This window comes from Zootoca vivipara, chromosome 1 (assembly GCF_963506605.1).
Source record: "Zootoca vivipara chromosome 1, rZooViv1.1, whole genome shotgun sequence".
Taxonomy (NCBI): domain Eukaryota; kingdom Metazoa; phylum Chordata; class Lepidosauria; order Squamata; family Lacertidae; genus Zootoca; species Zootoca vivipara.
The window spans coordinates 5,403,040-5,424,049 of NC_083276.1; the positions used below are offsets into that span (position 1 = coordinate 5,403,040).

The following is a 21,010-nucleotide window of genomic DNA, read 5'->3' on the forward strand; positions in this document are numbered from 1 at the left end:
TAAAAACATTTTTATATGTGTGTGTTTATCTATATATACATCTAAACCAACCCCCCAAAAACATAGCCCCCCCCCAAAAAAAAATTCTGGAAAGGATTTGACACTAACGTGTATCCTTGGGGTGCACCTTTGTGAATTCCGAGTGGATGCTACACTACAGCGCTAAAGAGGCATCGTTTTAAGACAAAGAAATCAGGACTGTGAAGTTTTGTGGTTTACTGGCATTTCCTATTAAGAGGGTTTCCCCTCTCTTCTTTTTTTTTAAAAAAACAAACCATAAATAAGCAGCAGAATGGTTGAAACACAACAAGGGGCAGGGCAGAGAACAGAGAGTTATATTTACAAGGGGGAAAAGGGCCCAGGGCCAGCTAGGAGAACCCAGCAGCTATGAGCCCAGCGTCGAGCAGCCTAACTCCTCTGCAACTAATAAAAGTGCCTTCACAGGACCTCCTTCCACACATATCGTTTTGGACACAGGAGAGACTTGCAGGGCAGTGTCCCATGTTGAGCATCCTTTGAGACAAAAGGCCCCGCAAGTGAGCCCCGCACCACCGGTTTCCCTCCGGTCTCTCGTAGCTGGACATCATCGGGAGCCTGCGATGATGGAGCAGGCTGGATGACATTGCTGCTGTTCTTCTGCGTTAAGTCTTCGCGGGCTGGGAAATCCTGCCCAACCGGCTTAAAACTGAAAACACTGAACTGGTGGGATCTTTGGTTTATTAACAGAAATGTACTGAACCCCACCTGCCGCAGGTTCGCCTGCCATGCAAGGTTCCCCACACCACCAACCTCCACCCAACTCCAGGACAAAGTGGGACAGGTGGTGAAACGGAACAGCATCACAGAATCGAAACAGCCAAGAGCCAAATATTCAGCACCAGCGGCTGGAACCCTCTCCTGAAGACTGCATAACAGTGCAGAAGTGCCCACCAGCCCAGGCCCATTATCTCCAAGGAGGAAGCTTTTGGCCTGGCAAGATTTTGGTCTCGGCATGTGTCCCACTCCACAGAAGCGGATGCCAGCAGGAGTGCACAACATGCACTCTGAATCATGGCAAAAAAAGCATCTGGGCTCACACTGCTGGGAGTGGCATGGGCAGGGAGGCTGCCTGCCTGCCTGCCTGGAACCTCCCTGCCAAGGTGCACACTTGGCATTTGAGGCCGCAGTGCGGTTGCAAGAGAGCAAGGGCAGCAACAGAAACCCACAGCCAACTTCTCTCTTCTGTAACACATTGGGGGTTACTACATCATCCCACTGCATGCTGGACTTCAGTGTTCCCCATCTGTGGATGGAACTTGGGCCCAAATTTCCATGGTGGCGTGGGGGGCATGTGTCTCCTACCCACCTGCCCAGCCAGCATATGCCCGTAAAAGCCTGACTTGCATCTTTTGCTCACGCATTCCTTGCCGAGACCTGGCCTCCATGCACACAGGGCCTATGCGGTCTCTTAATACACGGAGAGATGGGACTTGCATGCTCCGAATCCCCACCGACTAAGTGCCTGAACCAGGACTGGTTTTCTCAAGCGGGCTGGACAAGAAAAGGGTGCATTGCCAAAAGCAAAATACCCTACCCCCCCCAATTGCCAAAAGTCTGTCTACTCAGAAGCTCAAGCCAGGCTGAGGTCTGAGAGGCACTGTGCTGTAGCCTCTCCTGATCCCACCAGCTGGCACTGATCCAACCAGAAGCCGAACTGGATGCAAGAACCAGGAGGATTTCATGGGGTTTTTGACCAAGCACAAGGAGCGCAGGATTTCTTTTTTTAAAAAACCCACATGGAACGTCGACCAAACTTCAAAACGAAAGTGCGGCTCCTTTGCACACAAAAGAGGATTTGTGACGAGAAAAAACCTTCTTGTAGCAGAAGAATTGCTCTGTATTGGCAAGTGATTACGGTCCAGCCTTTCTTTGGTGTTGGGGCAGCCAGAGCAAGAAGCCAGGGAACTCTTGAGTGACTCAGCATGAAAAACGATCCACACACACATACACACGCATACAAAGAAGGCATGACCTAACCTCTCTTTTCTCCCCTTAAAAAATAAATAACCTATTGATATTGAAGAAACATGATGGTTTTCTGTATTAAAATTATGGCAACGGAGATCAGACCACACAAAAATGCAGCAATCTGCACATGTTGCCAGAAGGCTCTAGCAAATGTGCATTTTGTGCTGTAAATTTTCTCCCCTGTGCACACTTTTAAAATAAACACACACACCCAAACGTAACCCGAGAACCCTGCTGGGAACTAATCACAGGGGATACGGTGGCCTCATGCACTGGCAGAAGTGCCAGGATAGTTTTCTCTTTCAGTCTTCATGCTTCAAGATGATTTGCCAGGCCACATAACCCCAGACCTATTTCCTTTTTTTGTTTGTTTTTTTGTTTAAGGGACTAAACTAAATAAGAAACTGAAGTTAACATACAGGATCCTCCTCCTTTCACCCTAAGCAGAACACGTGGGACTCGGAAGAGGCACAGAGTTCCATTTTCAGGTGTCCAAAATGCGTGTCGGGAGAAAACGAGATGCAAGGTGTGTCTGTTGCGCAGTCAAGCTTGGGCAAATTGAAAGCATCTTTCGGAGGGGAGTGCGTGTTACACAATCAGAAGTCTGACCCTTGATGTTCCAGGCACTACTTAGCAGAATTGGGAAGGTTTACTACAGTGATGGTGGGCGGGATGTGGGACAGGAACTCCCCCCTCCTCCTCCCTGCCACAGAGGTCCGAGTATCACCCTAGCGATGTCCAGTGTATGCTTTGAACCAGGAGGTAACGGAGGCCGCGGCCGAGGAGATCATGCCTCCGGCGCTGCTACTGGCGATGGGCTCCCGCGAGGCCAGCGTGCTCTGGCTCTGCAGCATCTCCACCGTCTGCGAGGGGATGTCGCAGAACCGGGGGCTGGGCAGGTTCTCCCAGTCCGTCCCAAGGTCCGTCTCTTCGTCGCTGACATGTTCGTCGCCGCTCTCGTCCGTTTCGCCGGCGCCGCTGGGGTCCACGAACTCCATCGAGTCCTCCAGGTCGGCGCTGATCTCGAACGGCCCGGACCTGCGATCAGAAAAACTGACTCGACTTACGGGGAAAATGACTCGCAAATCGGGACCGGCAAGAGGAACGAAGATACCTTTTGCAAGAGAATGACAGAGCTTTGCTACACTTACAAACTCTCCAGAAAAACAAGGTTTAAACCAGGCACCCCCAAACTTGGCCCTCCAGATGGCCCTCTAAAATTTCCATCATCCCTGACCACTGGTCCTGTTAGCTAGGGATGATGGGAGTTGTAGTCCCAAAACATCTGAAGGGCCGAGTTTGGGGGTGCCTGGTTTAAACTGACTAGTAGATCACTTAATAATAATGCTGCAAGCTGTGGTGTAGGGACAGGAATCCAGGTTCTCATAGAATTTTGGAAGGTCTCCAGTGAAATTTAAAGAACAAAAGTAAGGAAAAGGGTGTCACAGTCTAACCCTTTGAGACCAGGATGGATCGCCAAGCCTCTTATGCTCTGATTGGAGCTGAAGGGAAACCAAAGGAACTAAGCTTGCTGGGAAAAGGCCCTAATCCCTCTCTGCCATGGTGGACCACAGACACTCTCTCCCATATTAAGGATACATTGCAGTCGGGCAAAAGGACCCAAGGGGGCTGGGGAGCAGGGCTGCAGAGGGGGCATGGCCTGGGAAGAGCCCCCAGGGTGAGATAAATGGATGGCTACATTCAGCCCCCAGGCCTGAGATTCGTTTCCCCTTCAGGTAGAAGGTCCGGGCTCAGCTTGTGGATGCCAAGGAACCATTTCCCTCCAAGCCACAGAGGGTTGCTGCCAGCCAGAGCGGATTCTCCTAGACCAGGGGTGGCCAACTTCCAAGAGATAGCAAACTACTCACAGAGTTAAAAACTGCCAGTGATCTACCCCCTTTTTGGCGGTTCAGGTCAAGGTTGATGAGCTTTTTTGCTTTTTTTTAGGAAGGAGGAAGGCCCATTTTGGGGGGGGGGTTCAGGTTGAAATTGTTGAACTTTTTTTAGGGAGGGGAAAGCCACGTTTTTTTAGGGGTCCAGGGCAAAAATGTCGAGCTTTTCTGGGGGGAGCCCAACTTGTTGAGCTTTGTGGGGGCCCCCAGTGATCTACCACAGATGTCCAGTGATCTACCGGTAGATCACGATCTACCTGTTGGACGTGCCTGTCCTAGACTATGTGGACCGCTGCTCTAGTTCAGTATAAGGCAGTTTTAGTTGCTGAATTTGGCTCTCTGTTTGGTCGTCATGATCCCATTTCATAGCTCAGGGAAAGCTGAATTAGGAAAGGAGGCCCCGAGAGAGCGGGGGGGGGGAGGTGTCCTGGTGGCATAGGGCTGGGGAAGGCTGTGCCAGGCTTAGAAGTGGCACAGAAAGGGGACAAGGAGGGAGAGGTGGTGATGGCAGGGCGCAAAAAGAGGCTGGAAGCTGCCTCCTACCTTCCCAAATGCTCCGTCTCGGGGCTGACCAGGTACATCAGGTTCCTGAGTGTATGCAGAGGATGCAGGAGGTCTAAGTTTACGTGCTGGAAGAGGAAGAAAGCAGAACATCCATCAGGCAAAATGTGCTGAGACGAGGAAGGGAAAGTGTGAAGCCACCCGAGAGGTTAAAAAGAAAAAGAAAAACTGCATTCACTGTACCTGAGAAAAGCAAAGGTAAAGGATATTGGCGTTCAGCTTTTTCACTGCCCACGTGAACTTCCTCCTGCTGAGGTTTTCCCCGCAGAACTCACTGCAAGAGACGTTAAAAACACATGCACAAACTGAAGAGAGAGCTCTCAATGAAAGGATCCTCTCCTGTTTCACCGCCTTCTGCAACGCTAGCAAATCAACCAAAGATCTTGGCAAAAGGATGGCTTTTATTCGGCCAGCTGGCAGGAAAGGGAAGAGTGTGCATCTTGCCCTTCTCCATTTCTGGAAGGAGGCACACTTCTTCCATGCAGAAAGGAATCCCTTTGAGAGGGGAAGGGTTAAGTCAAAGCTGCAGGCCCTGCCACCCAACCTGTATGAATTCACCTCTCTGTTTCTCCCTGTGTGCGTGTGACTGTAGGTCCTGTTCAGTAAGCAGAGACCCATGAGCACGGTTTCCCAAACAGGAGTGGCCAGCTGTTTTTGGACTACAACTCCCATCATCCCTAGCTAACAGGAGCAGCGGCCAGGGATGGTGGGAGTTGTAGTCCAAAAGCAGCTGGAATCCCAAGTTTGGGAAACGCTGCACAAGAGGTCCCTCCCTATACCTAGAGAACGAACCCGGGAGCAGCTATTGGGGCTTTCAGTTTTTTGTGGGAGACTTATCAAATGCACAAAGAAAAGGTGAAATCCACGCCGCTCTCTAAAGTGGCGTGTAAAATAAATATCTCCACTTTTTGCTTCCTCTCCAGTGCTACCACACATTCGCACAGGCCTTGGGGGTGCTCAAGGTGCTTCACGTATACTCCCTTGCAATTGTTAAAAGGTAAAGGGGCCCCTGACCATCAGGTCCAGTCGTGTCCGACTCTGGGGTTGTGGCGCTCATCTCGCTCTATAGGCTGAGGGAGCCAGCATTTGTCCGCAGACAGCTTCCGGGTCATGTGGCCAGCATGACAAAGCTGCTTCTGGCGAACCAGAGCAGCGCATGGAAATGCCGTTTACCTTCCCGCCAGAGCAGTACCTATTTATCTACTTGCACTTTGATGTGCTTTCAAACTGCACATCAGTTTGGGCAGGAGCTGGGACCGAGCAACGGGAGCTCACCCCGTTGCAGGGATTCGAACCGCCGACCTTCTAATCAGCAAGCCCTAGACTGTGATTTAACCCACAGCGCCACCTGGGTCCCAATTGTTACAACGTGCAATTGTACGGCGAGCCCAGCTGTTCAGCTGCATCTGCCGCATCGGATCTACCCTGCAGAAAAGGGGGTCTTTCAAAACATTGCATGTATGCGGAAGGAAATCCCAGAGTGTAAACTGGGGTCCATGCACTTGTAGACCTGGTGCTCAAGACACACGATGCTCCCTTCGCGCCGCCCGCCGGGTTATTCCAAGACAACTTGCCTGTTGTACAGCTTCTTGGGAAGGTTTACGTCAAGTATATGCGACAAAATGTTGACCAGCTGAGTTGCATAGCACAGGGCAGCACTGATGGTGTAAGCGGGGTTGTTATGTTCCATGTCTGGAAGGGAAACAACAACAACAGTTACCCCCCTTTTAAGTAGGTTGTAAAAGGCAAAGCCCCCCTCCCCCCCCCGGGGAGTATCAACTATATAAGCCTCCCCAGGAAACAGCCCCATCAAGAAGGGAGCCTTAGATCCCAGTGTAGTATAATGCTTAGGGTGCTGAACTAGGACCTGGGAGACCAGGGTTCGAATCACCGCTCGGCCATGAAGCTCAATTTTGGGGCCATAACAGCCTCTCAACTCAGCCTGCCTCACAGGGTTGTTGTGGGGATTAGAGAAGGAGGGGAAGAACCACGTAGGCTGCCTTGAGCTCCTTGGGAGAAAAGGGTAATAAACAAGTGGTACCTTGGTTCTCAAACGTCTTGGAACCCAAACACTGCAAACCCAGAAGTAAGTGTTCTGGTTTGTGAACTTTTTTTCGGAAGCCGAACATGCTCCGTTTTGAGTGCCATGCTTCCATTTTGAGTGTTACGCTGAAGTCGTGTCTGTTTTTGCTATTTATTTTGCATTTTTGTTTGTTTTTGTGACTGTGTGGAACCCAATTCAGCTACTGATGGATTGTGTGACTGCAGTACATTGTTTACTACTTTCATTTTATGGGTCCATGGTCTCTTCAGATAGTAAAATTCATGTTCAATTGCTTTTTTAGGGGTTATTTTAAAAAGTCTATAATGGATTTATCCATTTCGCATTACTTTCTATGGGAAAGCGCGCCTTGGTTTTGGAACGCTTTGGTTTTGGAATGGTCTTCTGGAATGGATTGAGTTTGAGAACCAAGATACCACTGTATGGAGGGGTAGAGATGACAGGGAAGCACATAACCTGCACTTAACTTCAACTCACTTGGTCCATGGCTGTGATGTGAACCCTGAATTCTGCCCAGCTCTATCTCAGGGCCCCCAGGACTTTTGCTTCCACACGCCCACAGACAGGACACAAACACAAAATAAAACTGTGTCGCGAAAGGGTGTATGAATTATACAAGTTATTTATCTTCTCTGAACCCCGAGTCCCAAATCCCAAACCCCCGTTGACATTTTTGCCACCTTTCCGGCTTCAGAGAGTTCTGCAGGCGAGGGACTTGCCGGCATGTGGTCACAGCCACGCTGCCGAGAAATCTGCTCTGCCTTTTTTTTTTTCAAGCAGGAAAATAAAAAAGGAAGCCAAGATTCTTAAGGAGCTGAATTCTGTGCTCCACAGCTTTGTGAGGCTGCAGAATCGCAACCGACAGGGAGCCCTGCAAGGCTTTCCTTGCAGTTCAAATTCAGTCTAAGCTACGTGCTCTGCATTAATCACATATTCCGAGTGAGCAGAGGCTTACTCCTAGTGAGCGTAACTTCAGCCAGGCCAGAGGCTCTGTGGAATTTATTTATTTTTTTACCTGGCCCTTGAGTGGTCTTCTTCTCTTCCACCCAGTTGTAGTAAGCAGAATAATCTCCGTTGTTGGGAAGGGTGATCCAAGGCCCCGCGATGCCTATGCTGGTGTCTCCATTGTGGTCATCGCACACCCATCGCCCGGACAGGTAGGTGGTCCTCCTGGCTTCCGCAAGCTTGCTCACAGTGCTAGAAGTCATGGCGTTGTCGCTCTCGGACGACATGTCTGCGGGGTCCCTGGAACAAAAGCAAGAGGCTGAATGCCGGTCTCTAGGCTGCTACTGGTGTCCCTCCGTGAACTGGGGCAAACTGTGCTCAAGGGGCTCAGAAACTGGGCAGAAAGTACAGAAATAAATGAACTCCTTGGGACATCGTCCCAGGAGTCCAGCTTTTCCTCTAAAAAGCGTGAAAAGAAAACATTGTGGCTAAAATTAAGCACCTTGCTTTCAGTGGAAGAAATAAATTCATGCTAACATCATCTCCCTTTGGCATCAATGGGAGCGGAAAGTGCTTAAAATCGAACATTTAAGGAATTAGCTTCTGTCAAAGAAAAGCTGAAAACAGGCGTCAGACAAACAGAAGGAGAAGGTTAAGGGGTGATATGATAGCCATGTTCAAATATATAAAAGGATGTCATATAGAGGAGGGAGAAAGGTTGTTTTCTGCTGCTCCAGAGAAGCGGACATGGAGCAATGGAGTCCACCTAAACAGTAGAAAGAAGATTCCACCTAAACATTAGAAAGAACTTCCTGACAGTAAGAGCTGTTCGGCAGTAGAATTTGCTACCAAGGAGTGTGGTGGAGTCTCCTTCATTGGAGGCCTTTAAGCAGAGGCTTGACAGGCATATGTCAAGAATGCTTTGATGGTGTTTCCTGCTCGGCAGGGGGTTGGACTGGATGGCCCTTGTGGTCTCTTCCAACTCTACGATTCTATGATTCTAGGTGTTGAGGCTGCAATCCCAAGCAAACTAATTATCCCCACCCAACCAGCCACCTAGAAGCTACCCTTTTGACCACACCGGGTAAAACGGAGGGAAATTAAGAACCATGCATGTCCCCTTGAGCAGGATAAGCCTATATGGGATAGCTCAGTCGGCCGAGCATGGGACTCAAGCCCCACATTGAACAAACAGATTCCTACACTGCAAAGGGTTAGACTAGAAAGCCCTTGTGGTCCTTTCCAACTCTACAATTCTTTATTATTATAATACAGTCGTAACTCGGAAGTCAAATGGAATCTGTTCTGGAAATCCATTTGACTTCCGAAACATTTGGAAACCAATTGGTTTATGATTGTGCAGGCGTGCCAGAAACAATAGCGGAAGCTGCACCGGATGTTCGGCTTCCAAAAAGACATTCGAAAACTGGAACACTCACTTCCGGTTTTTGATCGTTCAGGAGCTGTAACGTTCAACTCCAAGGGCGATTGGGAGCCGAGGTACGACTGTAATAATGTTATTGTTTGTACGCGGCCCATCTGACTGGGTTGCCCCAGTCAGAATTCTTTGACCCTAAGACAGAAACGTAGTACAGTGGTGCCTCGCGTAACGAATGCCCTGCTTAACGAAATTTCCGCTTAACGAAAGGTTTTTTCTAGCGGAGGTTGCCTCGCTAGACGAATTCGTTTTACGAAAAACTCGTCTAGCGAATCGCGGTTTCCCATAGGAATGCATTGAAATTCAATTAATGCGTTCCTATGGGCAAAATTGTTTTTTTAACTTTCATCTACCGTAAGTAAACGTGATTCTGGTTTGGGTTAATACTGGGTATCGTCAGGAGGGGGAAGGATCATTTCAACAAAACCCCTCGTCCCCATATTCCCATGGCTTTCCAGTTGCCAGCAGGTTTCCTGCCCACAGCTTTGCAGCCAGAGGAGCATGGATATAAATAACAAAATTTTTATTCCTACTATTCCTACGAAACCCCATGGTGCATGCTCTGGTTATCTCCCGCTTGGACTACTGCAATGCACTCTACATGGGGCTACCTTTGAAGGTGACCCGGAAACTACAACTAATCCAGAATGCGGCAGCTAGACTGGTGACTGGGAGCGGCCGCCGAGACCACATAACACCGGTCTTGAAAGATCTACATTGGCTCCCAGTACGTTTCCGAGCACAATTCAAAGTGTTGGTGCTGACCTTAAAAGCCCTAAATGGCCTCGGTCCAGTATACCTGAAGGAGCGTCTCCACCCCCATCGTTCTTCCCGGACACTGAGGTCCAGTACCGAGGGCCTTCTGGCGGTTCCCTCGTTGCGAGAAGCCAAGTTGCAGGGAACCAGGCAGAGGGCCTTCTCGGTGGTGGCGCCTGCCCTGTGGAACGCCCTCCCAACAGATGTCAAAGAGAAAAACAGCTACCAGATTTTTAGAAGACATCTGAAGGCAGCCCTGTTTAGGGAGGCTTTTAATGTTTAATAGATTATTTCATTTTATTTTTCTGTTGGAAGCCACCCAGAGTATGCCTCTTGCCTGCTGTATCTTGCAGACCGAGGACGTGAGCACCGCCTCCCAAGCTCGGCAGCTGCTCCTCCCTTCCCTACCTCATGCCAATCTTCACCTCCTCGATAGGGAAGATGACGGAGGTGAGTTCCAGGACATGCGAGCGCCGGAGGCCTGCCAGGTGCTCGTGCTGGCTTCTCAGGTCATAGTTCCTTTTCTCCACCAGCTCCCCCAGCTTGCGGTTGTGCCTCTGGATCTTCTCCTTCTTCTCCTGATGCCGCTGGGCCCTGCGGTAAAGCTTCTGGTTCTCGTCCTTAATTCGGAGAAGCCACTCGGAATCTGGGGCAGAGCAAAGGCAATGGTGAGCTTTCAGGATAGAACCACCGTTTCTTCAAACTGGTGCTGCAACCGGCTCATTCTTTCGATCAGAGACTGCCAGTCCTAGGAATTAGCTGGCTAATTAACTATGGTTTTTAGCTTCAACTTGTTGATTTCCACCCCTCCCCAAAGCTGTTAACTTGTGACTAATAAAAAAGGGTTAGTGACATTGCTCTAGCAGTTGTTTCCCCAGCTGTTGTTGGACAATAATAATAATAATAATAATAATTTATTATTTATACTCCGCCCATCTGGCCGGGTTCCCCCAGCCACTCTGGGTGGCTTCCAACAAAATATTAAAATTTTAGCTTCCCTAAACAGGGCTGCCTTGAGATGCCTTCTAAAGGTCTGGTAATTGTTGTTCTCTTTGACCTCTGGTGGCAGGGCGTTCCACAGGGTGGGCGCCACTACCGAGAAGGCCCTCTGCCTGGTTCCCTGTAACTTGGCTTCTCGCAGCAAGGGAACCGCCAGAAGGCCCTCGGAGCTGGATCTCAGTGTCCGGGCTGAACGATGGGGGTGGAGACGCTCCTTCAGGTATACTGGACCAAGACTACAACTCCCATCATCCCTGACCACTGGTCCTGCTAGTTAGGGATGATGGGAGTTGCAGTCCAACAACAGCTGCGCTGATGGTTACAACTGGTTGCTTGAACCACTTTATGCCAACTGAAAAGGCCCCCTTCAAACGTGCCCAATGCTATTCCGCCACTGAGGATTACAGTGGAAGACTGACAAACGAAGGTCAAACTTTCTTTCGGGGATGTTGCCAGCCATTACTGATCTTATCATCGGAGAAGCCCAGATAAGCTTCTGGGGAATGCTAAGGTCACATAGCACGCTTTGCAAAACCGTTCGGCTATGGGGCTGTGGGAAAAGGAGCGTCCCAGAGGGAGCCTGCCGACGCTTCTGCTGCACGAGCATCACTTACTTCGTGCTATTTCTTCGTTCTCCTTGCAGATCGTTTGCTTCAGCTGCTCAACCCTCATTTTGCAGGACATTATTTTCCACCTCTGAAAGAAGCAGAGCAAGAAGAGGAGCTGCCCCAAAATCCATCACCTCAACAGCCTCAATCAACCCATCAGTTTTGTTTCAGGGGCCAAAGGAACAGCACCTTATGAGAGGGCTATTTATTATTCCCTGAACTGCGCACTGCAATGTTTCCAATCCAGGGCCCCTCACTAGGTATAAACATTAAATTACTGTGACCCAGAGTAATCCTGGGGCTGGTTGAGTGTGGTAATTCAGTGTGAGAACAGCACTTTTTTGCTTTCTCCAAAGGCGTTATTATTTTAGGAGCAAGTGAGAAAACAGATAAACCTATTCTCTCAACCAAATTCGCCTTCAGCAAAAAAAAGTTATAGGTCTTGCTTATTTGCAAGCTATTTGGGCATTGCCTTGGAAACAGAAAGGCTGGATGGAGGCTAGACCAGACAGATACTTTTAGACCTCTAGAATAAAAAGAAATTACAGTCAAAGTAGCTGTAATTAAGTTATATTCTGTCTTTCTTCCAATGAACTCAAACGATTGCACATGGTCCTCTTCCAGTTCATGCTTTCTCCTTGCATCAGCCTCGAGATGTAGGTTAAGCTGGGAGCGAGTTTGACTGGCCCAATGTCACCCAGTGGGATTCTTGGCTGGGTCGGGATTTGAACTCTGGACTCTCGGGTCCTAGTCCTACGCTCTAAATGCTACATTGCACAGGTGGAAGCATAGGATAAAAGCAACTCTCCTTTGCTAAACTCAACAGGTGCAAGACAACCAACGAATTTAAGGGTATCCAATCTCCCCTTTTATGGGACGCGGGTGGTGCTGTGGTCTAAACCACTGAGCCTAGGGCTTGCCAATTAGAAGGTCGGCGGTTTGAATCCCCGCGATGGGGGGAGCTCCCGTTGCTCGGTCCCAGCTCCTGCCAACCTAGCAGTTCAAAAGCACAAGTAGATAAATAGGTACCACTACAGTGGGAAGGTAAATGGCATTTCCGTGCGCTGCTCTGGTTCGCCAGAAGCGGCTTTGTCATGCTGGCCACATGACCCGGAAGCTGTACACCGGCTCCCTCAGCCAATAAAGCGAGATGAGTGCTGCAAGCCCATAGTCAGTCACAACTGGACCTAATGGTCAGGGGCCCCTTTACCTTTAATCTCCCCCTTTAAAATGTAGGTTTACTTTGGCAACTGGTAGAGCATGAGCCTCTTAATCTCAGGGTCACTGGTTCAAGCCCCAAGTTGGGCAGAAAGATTCCTGCACTGCAGGGGGTTGGACTAAATGACCCTCGTGGTCCCTTTCAACTTGACAATTCTATGATTACAGGACACTGTGCTCTGTAATAAGTTGTTGTTTATCCTTCTCTGAAATCATCATTAAACGCCCAAAAGGGACCTGAGGTTTAGGGATCAACCTTACAGGGTTGTTGAATGGCTTACCAAGATAATGTGGGTGTTGTGCTTCGAACACTTGGGGTTATATAAATGTGAAATATTACTACTGGACTGCAGCTGGTGCCCCCATGGTACAACCCCACATTCCCCTGGGTATGCATGCACAAGAGACCCACAAGGGCAGGGCTGATACGCGGTTCCTTCTCATGCGAAGAAAACAGCGCAGGTCTACACTGAAAGGAGGGCGCTGCACTTCAATGTGAACTGGAAGACTTCCACAGGACTCACCAGCTGGTCAGTTATCCATTTCCCCTCCATAGCTTTTAACAACCTACAAGAAGGGGAGCGGAAGGAGTAGAAGATTAGCTGGCAACCAGAACCATGCTTTCAGCAAACATCAGAGGTTCGAAAGACGATCTGCCTGCGCTTTAAGCCAACCAAAGCAGGTAAAAGAAACTGAACGGGGACTTACTGGGACTGAAATTCGTGCTGCTTGTTCCTAAGGTGCTTCAATCTCTCCTTCTTTTCAGAAAACCTGGAATAGAAGAAAGAGGTTCAAAGTTGTGGAAGGTGAAGGAGGTCTGCTGTTTGACGGCCAGCCTGTGTGTTTGTTTTTTTAAATATCCATGCAGCACTTTGAAATTTAGGTGCTTTATATATCCTAGCAACAGCAGAGCACCAACCTCATCAACTGAAGGAGTAAAAAGATGGATGCAACAATGTCAGGCATTTTAATCAGAAAACCCCCAGGTGCCAGGCACATTTTGCGACTGGCACAGGTCCACTTGCGACCACGTGGAGGTCTTTGGATGGCACGTCCTGCGACTGACATTTCCATCTGGCTGAACACTCCAGCTTTCTTAAGCAGGTAAGCAAAAGAGCTTATTTATTGCGCTGGTCTCCCACCTTTTTCCTCCAAAGGGTGCATGGTTCACCCTCTTCTTCAGTTAACCCCTACAACGACCCTGCGAGGTAGGTTAGGAGGTTGCGACTGACTCCAAGGTCACCCAGTGAGCTTCATAGCTGAGTGGGGATTTGAACCCTGACCTCCGAGGTCCTAGTCCAACCACAATACCACCCTGGCTTCCTACAGTACTTCCACTATGTGGCAGCAGTTATATATATTAAATAGGTAAATAAATAAATATGAGGAAAGCAAAATGTCACTTAGAGAAGGATCTGAAATATTTCCCTTGATGCTTGAATTTGTTTTATTCTAAATTGTTTTAATGTGTTGTAAAGCAGTATAGAAATGAAAAGAATAGCAATACAGTAGTAGTACAGTGGTATCTCACAAGACGAATGCCTCGTGCGATGAAAAACTCGCAAGACGAAAGCATTTTGCAATGTTTTTGGTGACTCGCAAGACGAAGTTTTCTATGGCCGCGCTTTGCAAGACGAAGCTTTTCGGTGGTTTTGTTTTGTTTTTTGCTGCTGCAAACCGCGCTTTGCAAGACGAAATTATTGCAAGACGAAGCGACTCACGGAACGAATTACTTTCATCTTGTGAGGCACCACTGTAGTAGTAGTAATAGTAGTAATAGTAATAATAATGATAATAATAATAATAAAGGTAAAGGTAAAGGGACACCTGACCATTAGGTCCAGTCGTGACAGACTCTGGGGTTGCGTGCTCATCTCGCATTATTGGCCGAGGGAGCCGGCGTATAGCTTCCAGGTCATGTGGCCAGCATGACAAAGCCGCTTCTGGCAAACCAGAGCAGCACACGGAAACGCCGTTTACCTTCCCGCTGTAGCGGTTCCTATTTATCTACTTGCACTTTGACGTGCTTTCGAACTGCTAGGTTGGCAGGAGCTGGGACCGAGCAACGGGAGCTCACCCCGTCACAGGGATTCGAACCGCCGACCTTCTGATCAGCAAGCCCTAGGCTCAGTGGTTTAACCACAGCGCCACCTGGGTCCCTAATAATAATAATAGCACCTAGATATTCTGTTGTGGCGACCATAGCCATGGTTTAAGGTGCCATTTGGTGATTAGCTTATATATCTGAGTTTCTAACACTGTTTAGAGCAGGGGTCCCCAGACTTTCCGCGCAGTGGGCCGGTGCCTGCCGTGCCGACCGCGCGGCGGGCCGGAGGGCAGGGGAGTGCGCGCGCAGCGGGCCGGAGGGCGGGGGAGTGCGCGCCCGTGCGCATGCGCACACGGGCGGGAAAAAATCGCCGAAAATCGCTTGTGCGCATGCGTATGGGCCTCCCCCGACCCGGAAGTGCATCGGAAATGACCTCTTCTGGGTCGGGAGAGGCCCATACGCATGCGCACAAAGGATTTTCGGCGATTTTTTGCCAATTTTTTAGATCGTTGCCGCGCCGCGCGCCGTAAGAGCGGGCGGCGGCAGCGGGCGGCGGGGGTCGTCGCGGGCCGGATTGGGAGGCCGATTGGGCCGCATCCGGCCCGGGGGCCGTAGTTTGGGGACCCCTGGTTTAGAGTGTTCTGGGCACAGCTGTTCGGCTTAACTTAGACCAGGAGTTTGATGAGGGGCAGCTTATGTTTCACTGGAAGACTGCCAGCCAACTTCTGACAGGTCACCTCGAGGCTGACTGTGGCCTCCACCTGCCAGATAGCCCTCATGTTCTTGAGCAGGAGCAGGATAAGATATTTAGAATATGCAACCACGTGCTATATCATTTAATGCACCACCCATGGGATTCTAGGAAAAATAGTTAACACCACAAGACTGCAGTCAGGCCACTTGTGACCTAAAGCAGCGATGAGCTGTTAAAAGCCAGCCACATATAATCATTTGGAAAGAGATGTGCACTCGGAGGTATACTGATGACAACTATTGGTTGAACGATTTCGCACCCTTCTCCCCTTCTGCTTCTTTATAACATTGGTATATTTAAATTTATTAAGGGGTATTGTGTTTTCATCAACAGTAATTTCTGCTCATTCTTGGGAAGGAGGTCCCAAATTCCTACAATTTCCCCATCCTACTGCACCCCCCTCAGCCCCCCCCCAGTCCACAGGAACAGAAGAGGGCCATAGAGAGAAAAAAGAGAGAGGCAGGGTAGCCTGAGAATTGAGCGTCGCACACCTTGACAAAATCATAAAAACAAACATAGCAAACATAGCCAAAGAAATAAAATACAAAAAGCAGTAACCAATCTAAAATGTAAAACCGACAGAACTAAAGGAGCCAGGAATAAATTAGAGGAAAAACAGTGCATATAAATTAAAACTTGATGGAAAACAAGCATATTCAAGTTATGACAGGATACTACAAGACCTCGGACAGGGAGCACCACATGGTAGCTTAATGTTTGGAAAAAAGAACAGAGGCAGAACTCGAACGGGACGATGTACCATTTGGTACCTTCTTGTCCTTTGTATCTCTGTTGTTCTCTGGGTATGTGCATTTTCTGTGAACTGCCCTGAGCTCTACAGTTATAGTGAAGTATAAAAATAAATAAATAAATAAATAATGTTTTGCTGCCCTGCTTAACAGCCATTTCTGAAATATGTTGCAAGGCATGCCCAGAAAGAACAACAAGTCAGGAAAGGAAAAAAGGAGTGTGCAATTCTTGCTAAAAGTAAACTTTTTTGTGCGCAAATAAGAAAAAGAAGTATTTCCACTTATTTAGGAAAAGGCTGTGCATCGGTAATTAGAAATTTGGGGAACTGTGATCTGTGGGAATCAGGTCAGAAACAGTTAAACCAGAACTAGCCTCAAAATTTGACTGTAGTACAGGCATCCCCAAACTTCGGCCCTCCAGATGTTTTGGACTACAATTCCCATCTCCCCCGACCACTGGTCCTGTTAGCTAGGGATCATGGGAGTTGTAGGCCAAAACATCTGGAGGGCCGCAGTTTGGGGGTGCCTGCTGTAGTACAAATCAACAGTCTATGTACAAAACCTTCTTCTTTGTCTTCTTCTTTGTCGATCACTCATAGCCAAGTAAGATTGTCTTCTATGAAGATGGTCTTAACACAGAGTCCATACGTGACTGTGGAGGCCAAATTACGGTAACCATACTGGTAGTCATATGTATCCAAATGTTGAAATAATCTCCCCAGCAAACTGGATTATTCTTTTTTTATGACCCATGCCTGATTCCTCAGAGACTGCTCAGGTTTTCCTCAAGCGCACAACACACAGCACAATCTGACAGAACGGATTGCAAAAATGTAGCGTAATATGCATCACACATGTTCTCCCAGGACTTTCATACAAATGCCCAATACAACCATCATAGAAACTGTACCAAAAAAATTAAAATGGTGCAGTGTTTACATTGCCCCTAGGTACCCTGACATACCACAATTCAGAGTCACTTATATCAGTTGAAAATTAACTGGTTGGACATTTTTAACTGGCACACATCACAAACTTTGTGAAAAGTATTTATTTGCCTGACTGATCAAGTAGTAATTTTCTATGACGTTTTGTGTGGTCAAAGCCTATGCAAGTTTACGCAGAAACCAGCTCCACTATGTTCAGCAGAATTTGCTCCCATAATTGCCCACAAGATTGCGCAATCCTATACACAGTGTAGTAATCCCCAATGAACCCACCAGCGCTTACTTTGGAGTAAACTTGCATAGGAGCACATGGAAACATTTCTCCAGTTTCCAAAAGATGCTGAACCTTCTCCAGTAAATGCAAAGTAAGACACACAAAACACTTATTGAAATTCATTTCTTTTTTTTTAAAAAAAGGAAATCTTCCACTACTAACAGCCCATTCTGCTGCTTCTCATGCCAGGCAGAAACAAGTCACAATCCCTGGCTTAATTTTAAATCTTAAATTGAAACAGGAAATGTTATTTGTTTCATCCTCAAGAAAACCACAATCTGTAGCCAAAATCTGTTCTGAAGGGCACCAGATTGGCAAAGACTGCTTTAGCTGTTATGTTGCGCTATTTTTGCTAGCTCCTGGAAATAAGTATTTCCACCCCTCATGATGTACTTCTCAAAACTATGACACAATACCCAAAACACCCTGCACAAAATAAGGGGAGGAGGTTGCCTTTGTGTTTTTACTAACGGCAGGACTTCCTGCCAAGCAGTGATTCATCGCCGACAATTAAATGTTAACCAAGCTCTAACTTCTTAACAAACAAAGTGTTGGAAGAACGTTTCCTGAAACAAACAGTGCATTTCAGCATGATGTATCATTCAGGAGCAGACTAACAATGAGGATATATAAATCCTATTGAGATCCAAGTGACTCAAACTTCTGTGAAGTTAAGAGTTAAGAAGCAGGACTTACGACAGCTATGCTATGTAATATTTCGCTCTTGTGACTTCCTGTTTACAAAAAAAACCCTGTAATTCACCCAAGGTGTTAAATGTGGGGCTGCCGCTGAAGACGGTTCAGGAACTTCAGCTGGTGCAAAATTCAACGGTCAGGTTGCTCACCAGAGCAAGAGGAGTTGAGCATATAACACCAATCCTGACTGCACTGGCTGCCAATTAGTTTCTGAGCACTATTCAAAGTGCTGGTGCTGACCTATAAAGCCTTAAATGGCTCAGGACCTCATCCAGGGCCCTTCTCTATGTCCCTCCCCCCCAACCTTCCCATGAGGTTCAGAGGGCAACAACATGAAAACAGGCCTTTTCTGTGATGTCCCCGTTTGTGGAATGCTCTCCCAGGGAAGCTCACCTGGTGCCATCACTACATGTCTTTAGGAGTGAGTCTTTCCCAGACCTACCTGAAGATGCCAGGGATTGATCCTGGGACCTTCTGCATGCAAAGCAGATGGCCTTCCACTGATCTACTATGACCTATCAAGGAGGGTGTTGGGACTATAGAGAAGGCATGTCCAACAGGCAGATCGTGATCTACCGGTAGATCACTGGACGTCTGTGGTAGATCACTGGTAGATCACTGGCTCCCCCCAAAGAAGCTCACCAACTTTGGCTCCCCTAAAAAAAGCTCAGCAACTTTGACCTGAACCCCTAAAAAAACAGGCCTTCCTTCCCCCAAAAAGCTCAGCAATTTTGACCTGAACCCCCCAAAATGGGGTAGATCACTGCCAGTTTTTAACTCTTTGAGTAGATCACAGTCTCTTGGGAGTTGGCCACCCCTGCTATAGAGCTTAGAAAAAACCCTCGCATTCTATGATACAACATCTGCTCTTGCGTCTTGCTTAAGATGCAGGGCAGAAAGTCAGCTACCGTTCCTACCATTTAGAACAGAAAGGTTTGGTATTCAAACTGCCAGCTTGCTTAAATTAACAAATGTGTACTGTCACACAGCGTCACGCAAAGAGCAGTATGTCCCTGTTATGGCACTGGAGGAATTCAACACCGTCCTGGGCAAGTACAGCCAGAAGAATCGGAAAACAATGCCACCAGCCTGAAGACGACTTTATGCTGCCAGACCAGGCTGGGTTTCCTTCAGTGTCAGCAACATAAGAACAGTACCACTGGATCTGACTGAGTGCAAGCTAGATCCCTTTCAAAAGCCCATAAGCTGGCCATGAAGACCATGGACCACCCCACCCCCCAATGTTTGCACCCGCTCCCACCAACAGATGCCCACAGGTACACTGACCCACCATGGGTAAGCTGTAAGTTGCCCTGGTCAGGATAAAGCAGCTAACAAAATTTAATACACAATGGTAAATTTGCAGACAGGAGCCTTGGACTCATAAATCATGGAGCTGGAAGGGACCCCTAGGGTCGACAAGTCCAACCAACTGCAACGTCAGAATCCTGCCCACCAGCATCCCTGGATGGGCTCGAACCACCAGCCTCCTGGTTAACAGCCAGACACGCTAAATCCCTGCCCCCTGAGTGGCTGGCGAGGTCTATTGCCGGGTCTCAGCCCTCGACCTCGGGGGGCAGCGGCCACCTGTCGGCACCGAGCCGCGGGAGTGCCTCTGAGCATGTGCAGAGAACCGGAGCCACTTCTAGCCACTTTCTTTATCCTTTCCCGCTTGAGGAGCCCTCTCAGGAGAAGCGCAGCCAAGGGGGCCAGAGACCCCGGGGAAGGGAGGGGGAAGGGGAAGGGCCTGGCTGCCCTCCTCCTCCGAGGCACCCACCGCTCCGAGTCCCGGCCGTCGAAGAAGACGAAGTCCCCCCCGCGGACGCACTTGGCGCAGGTGAGGCGCCGCCGCGTGGTGTTGCAGAGGGGGCAGCGCTCCACGGCCACGTACAGGCCCTCGGCCCGGGATTCCGCCTCGGGCTCCGCTCCCTCGGCACCGGCGGCAGCAGCGGCGGCGGGGGCCACAACCCCGGAGGGTGGCGGCGGCGGCCGCTGCTGTTGCCGCCGCGGGCGCTGCGCTGGGCCCGTCCAGCCGCCGCCCCTGGGAGACGCCATGTTTGCCGACGGGCTCGCGGCGCCCGGCGGTCACGTGGGACTTTGTTTTCAATCCGGGGCATGATGGGAAACAAAACAACCAGCGGTGGGAGGGAGAGGCAGGGCTCCGCGGGGGCGGGGCTTAAAAGGGAAAGGAAGGACAGTGACGCATTATGGAGAGGCGGGGTGCGATGGGGAAGCGGCTCCCATTGGCTAATCCCAGACGGGCCTACGGGCGGAGCTAAAGGGGAAGGAAAGGTGGTGACGCTCTAAGGGGGAGGCGGGGGAGCTGTTCCTATCGGCTGCCTCACATCCCAATCCCAGGCAGGTGTGGGAGCGCAGCTAAAGAGGAAGGAATGGAGGTGACGTGTTTTAAGGGGCGGGGATGAATGGGGGCGGTGTTTGATGGGGAAGCGGTTCCTACTGGCTGCCTCCCTGCCCAATCCAAGGCAGACTCCGTTTCCGCTGGATTTCATTCTAGCCCTTCTATGATGGAATGATTTGGGAGTATTTTCACTTTTACTTTTTGGGTTATTATTACAGTACTGTATTATTTATCTGCGCCTTTTTTTGCATAGGGTTTAAAGGTTGCCAGCTGCCGAAGGAACCGCGGAAAATTAAATTTATGAGATTATGAAAGTTAAATATAAACTCAACGGCAGGCAGGGAGTTAAAAGGTTCGCGTTGGAAGCCGAATTTGTCAAATTCGCACTTACAGGAACAATAGGAAAACCAAAAGGCAGCCATTCTCTGACATCTGCACTCATATAGTTCCCCAGCCAACGTTGTCAGCAATGTGCTAATAATCACACGCACCTCTGCTTCTCCTTTACAGGAGTAAATGCTCCGTTTTCTCTTTCCCTGCCTCCTTCCTTGCAACAGTGGTGTGGACAGATATATTTAAGACTGTGTTCATGGAAGAGAAACATACTCGGCTATGAGGGATCACACACACAAAAAAGACGACCTACTGAACTGCTGATGCATAGCTGCCAAGTTTTCCCTTTTCTCGCGAGGAAGCCT

The 21,010-nt window shown here is 49.0% G+C and overlaps 1 protein-coding gene across 1 annotated transcript; it reads right to left on the bottom strand.

Moving 5' to 3' along the window:
- Nucleotides 1-268: 268 nt before the first annotated feature.
- Nucleotides 269-20,037, bottom strand: ATG14 (autophagy related 14). The gene is made up of 10 exons (XM_035141049.2): nucleotides 19,731-20,037; nucleotides 13,195-13,257; nucleotides 13,011-13,053; nucleotides 11,275-11,356; nucleotides 10,070-10,307; nucleotides 7,538-7,767; nucleotides 6,035-6,152; nucleotides 4,644-4,734; nucleotides 4,443-4,528; nucleotides 269-3,045 (listed from the first exon to the last, which is right to left on the bottom strand). Exons 1-10 carry the CDS (start codon nucleotides 20,006-20,008, stop codon nucleotides 2,736-2,738), a joined length of 1,539 nt encoding a protein of 512 aa, XP_034996940.2. The 5' UTR covers nucleotides 20,009-20,037; the 3' UTR covers nucleotides 269-2,735.
- Nucleotides 20,038-21,010: the final 973 nt, after the last annotated feature.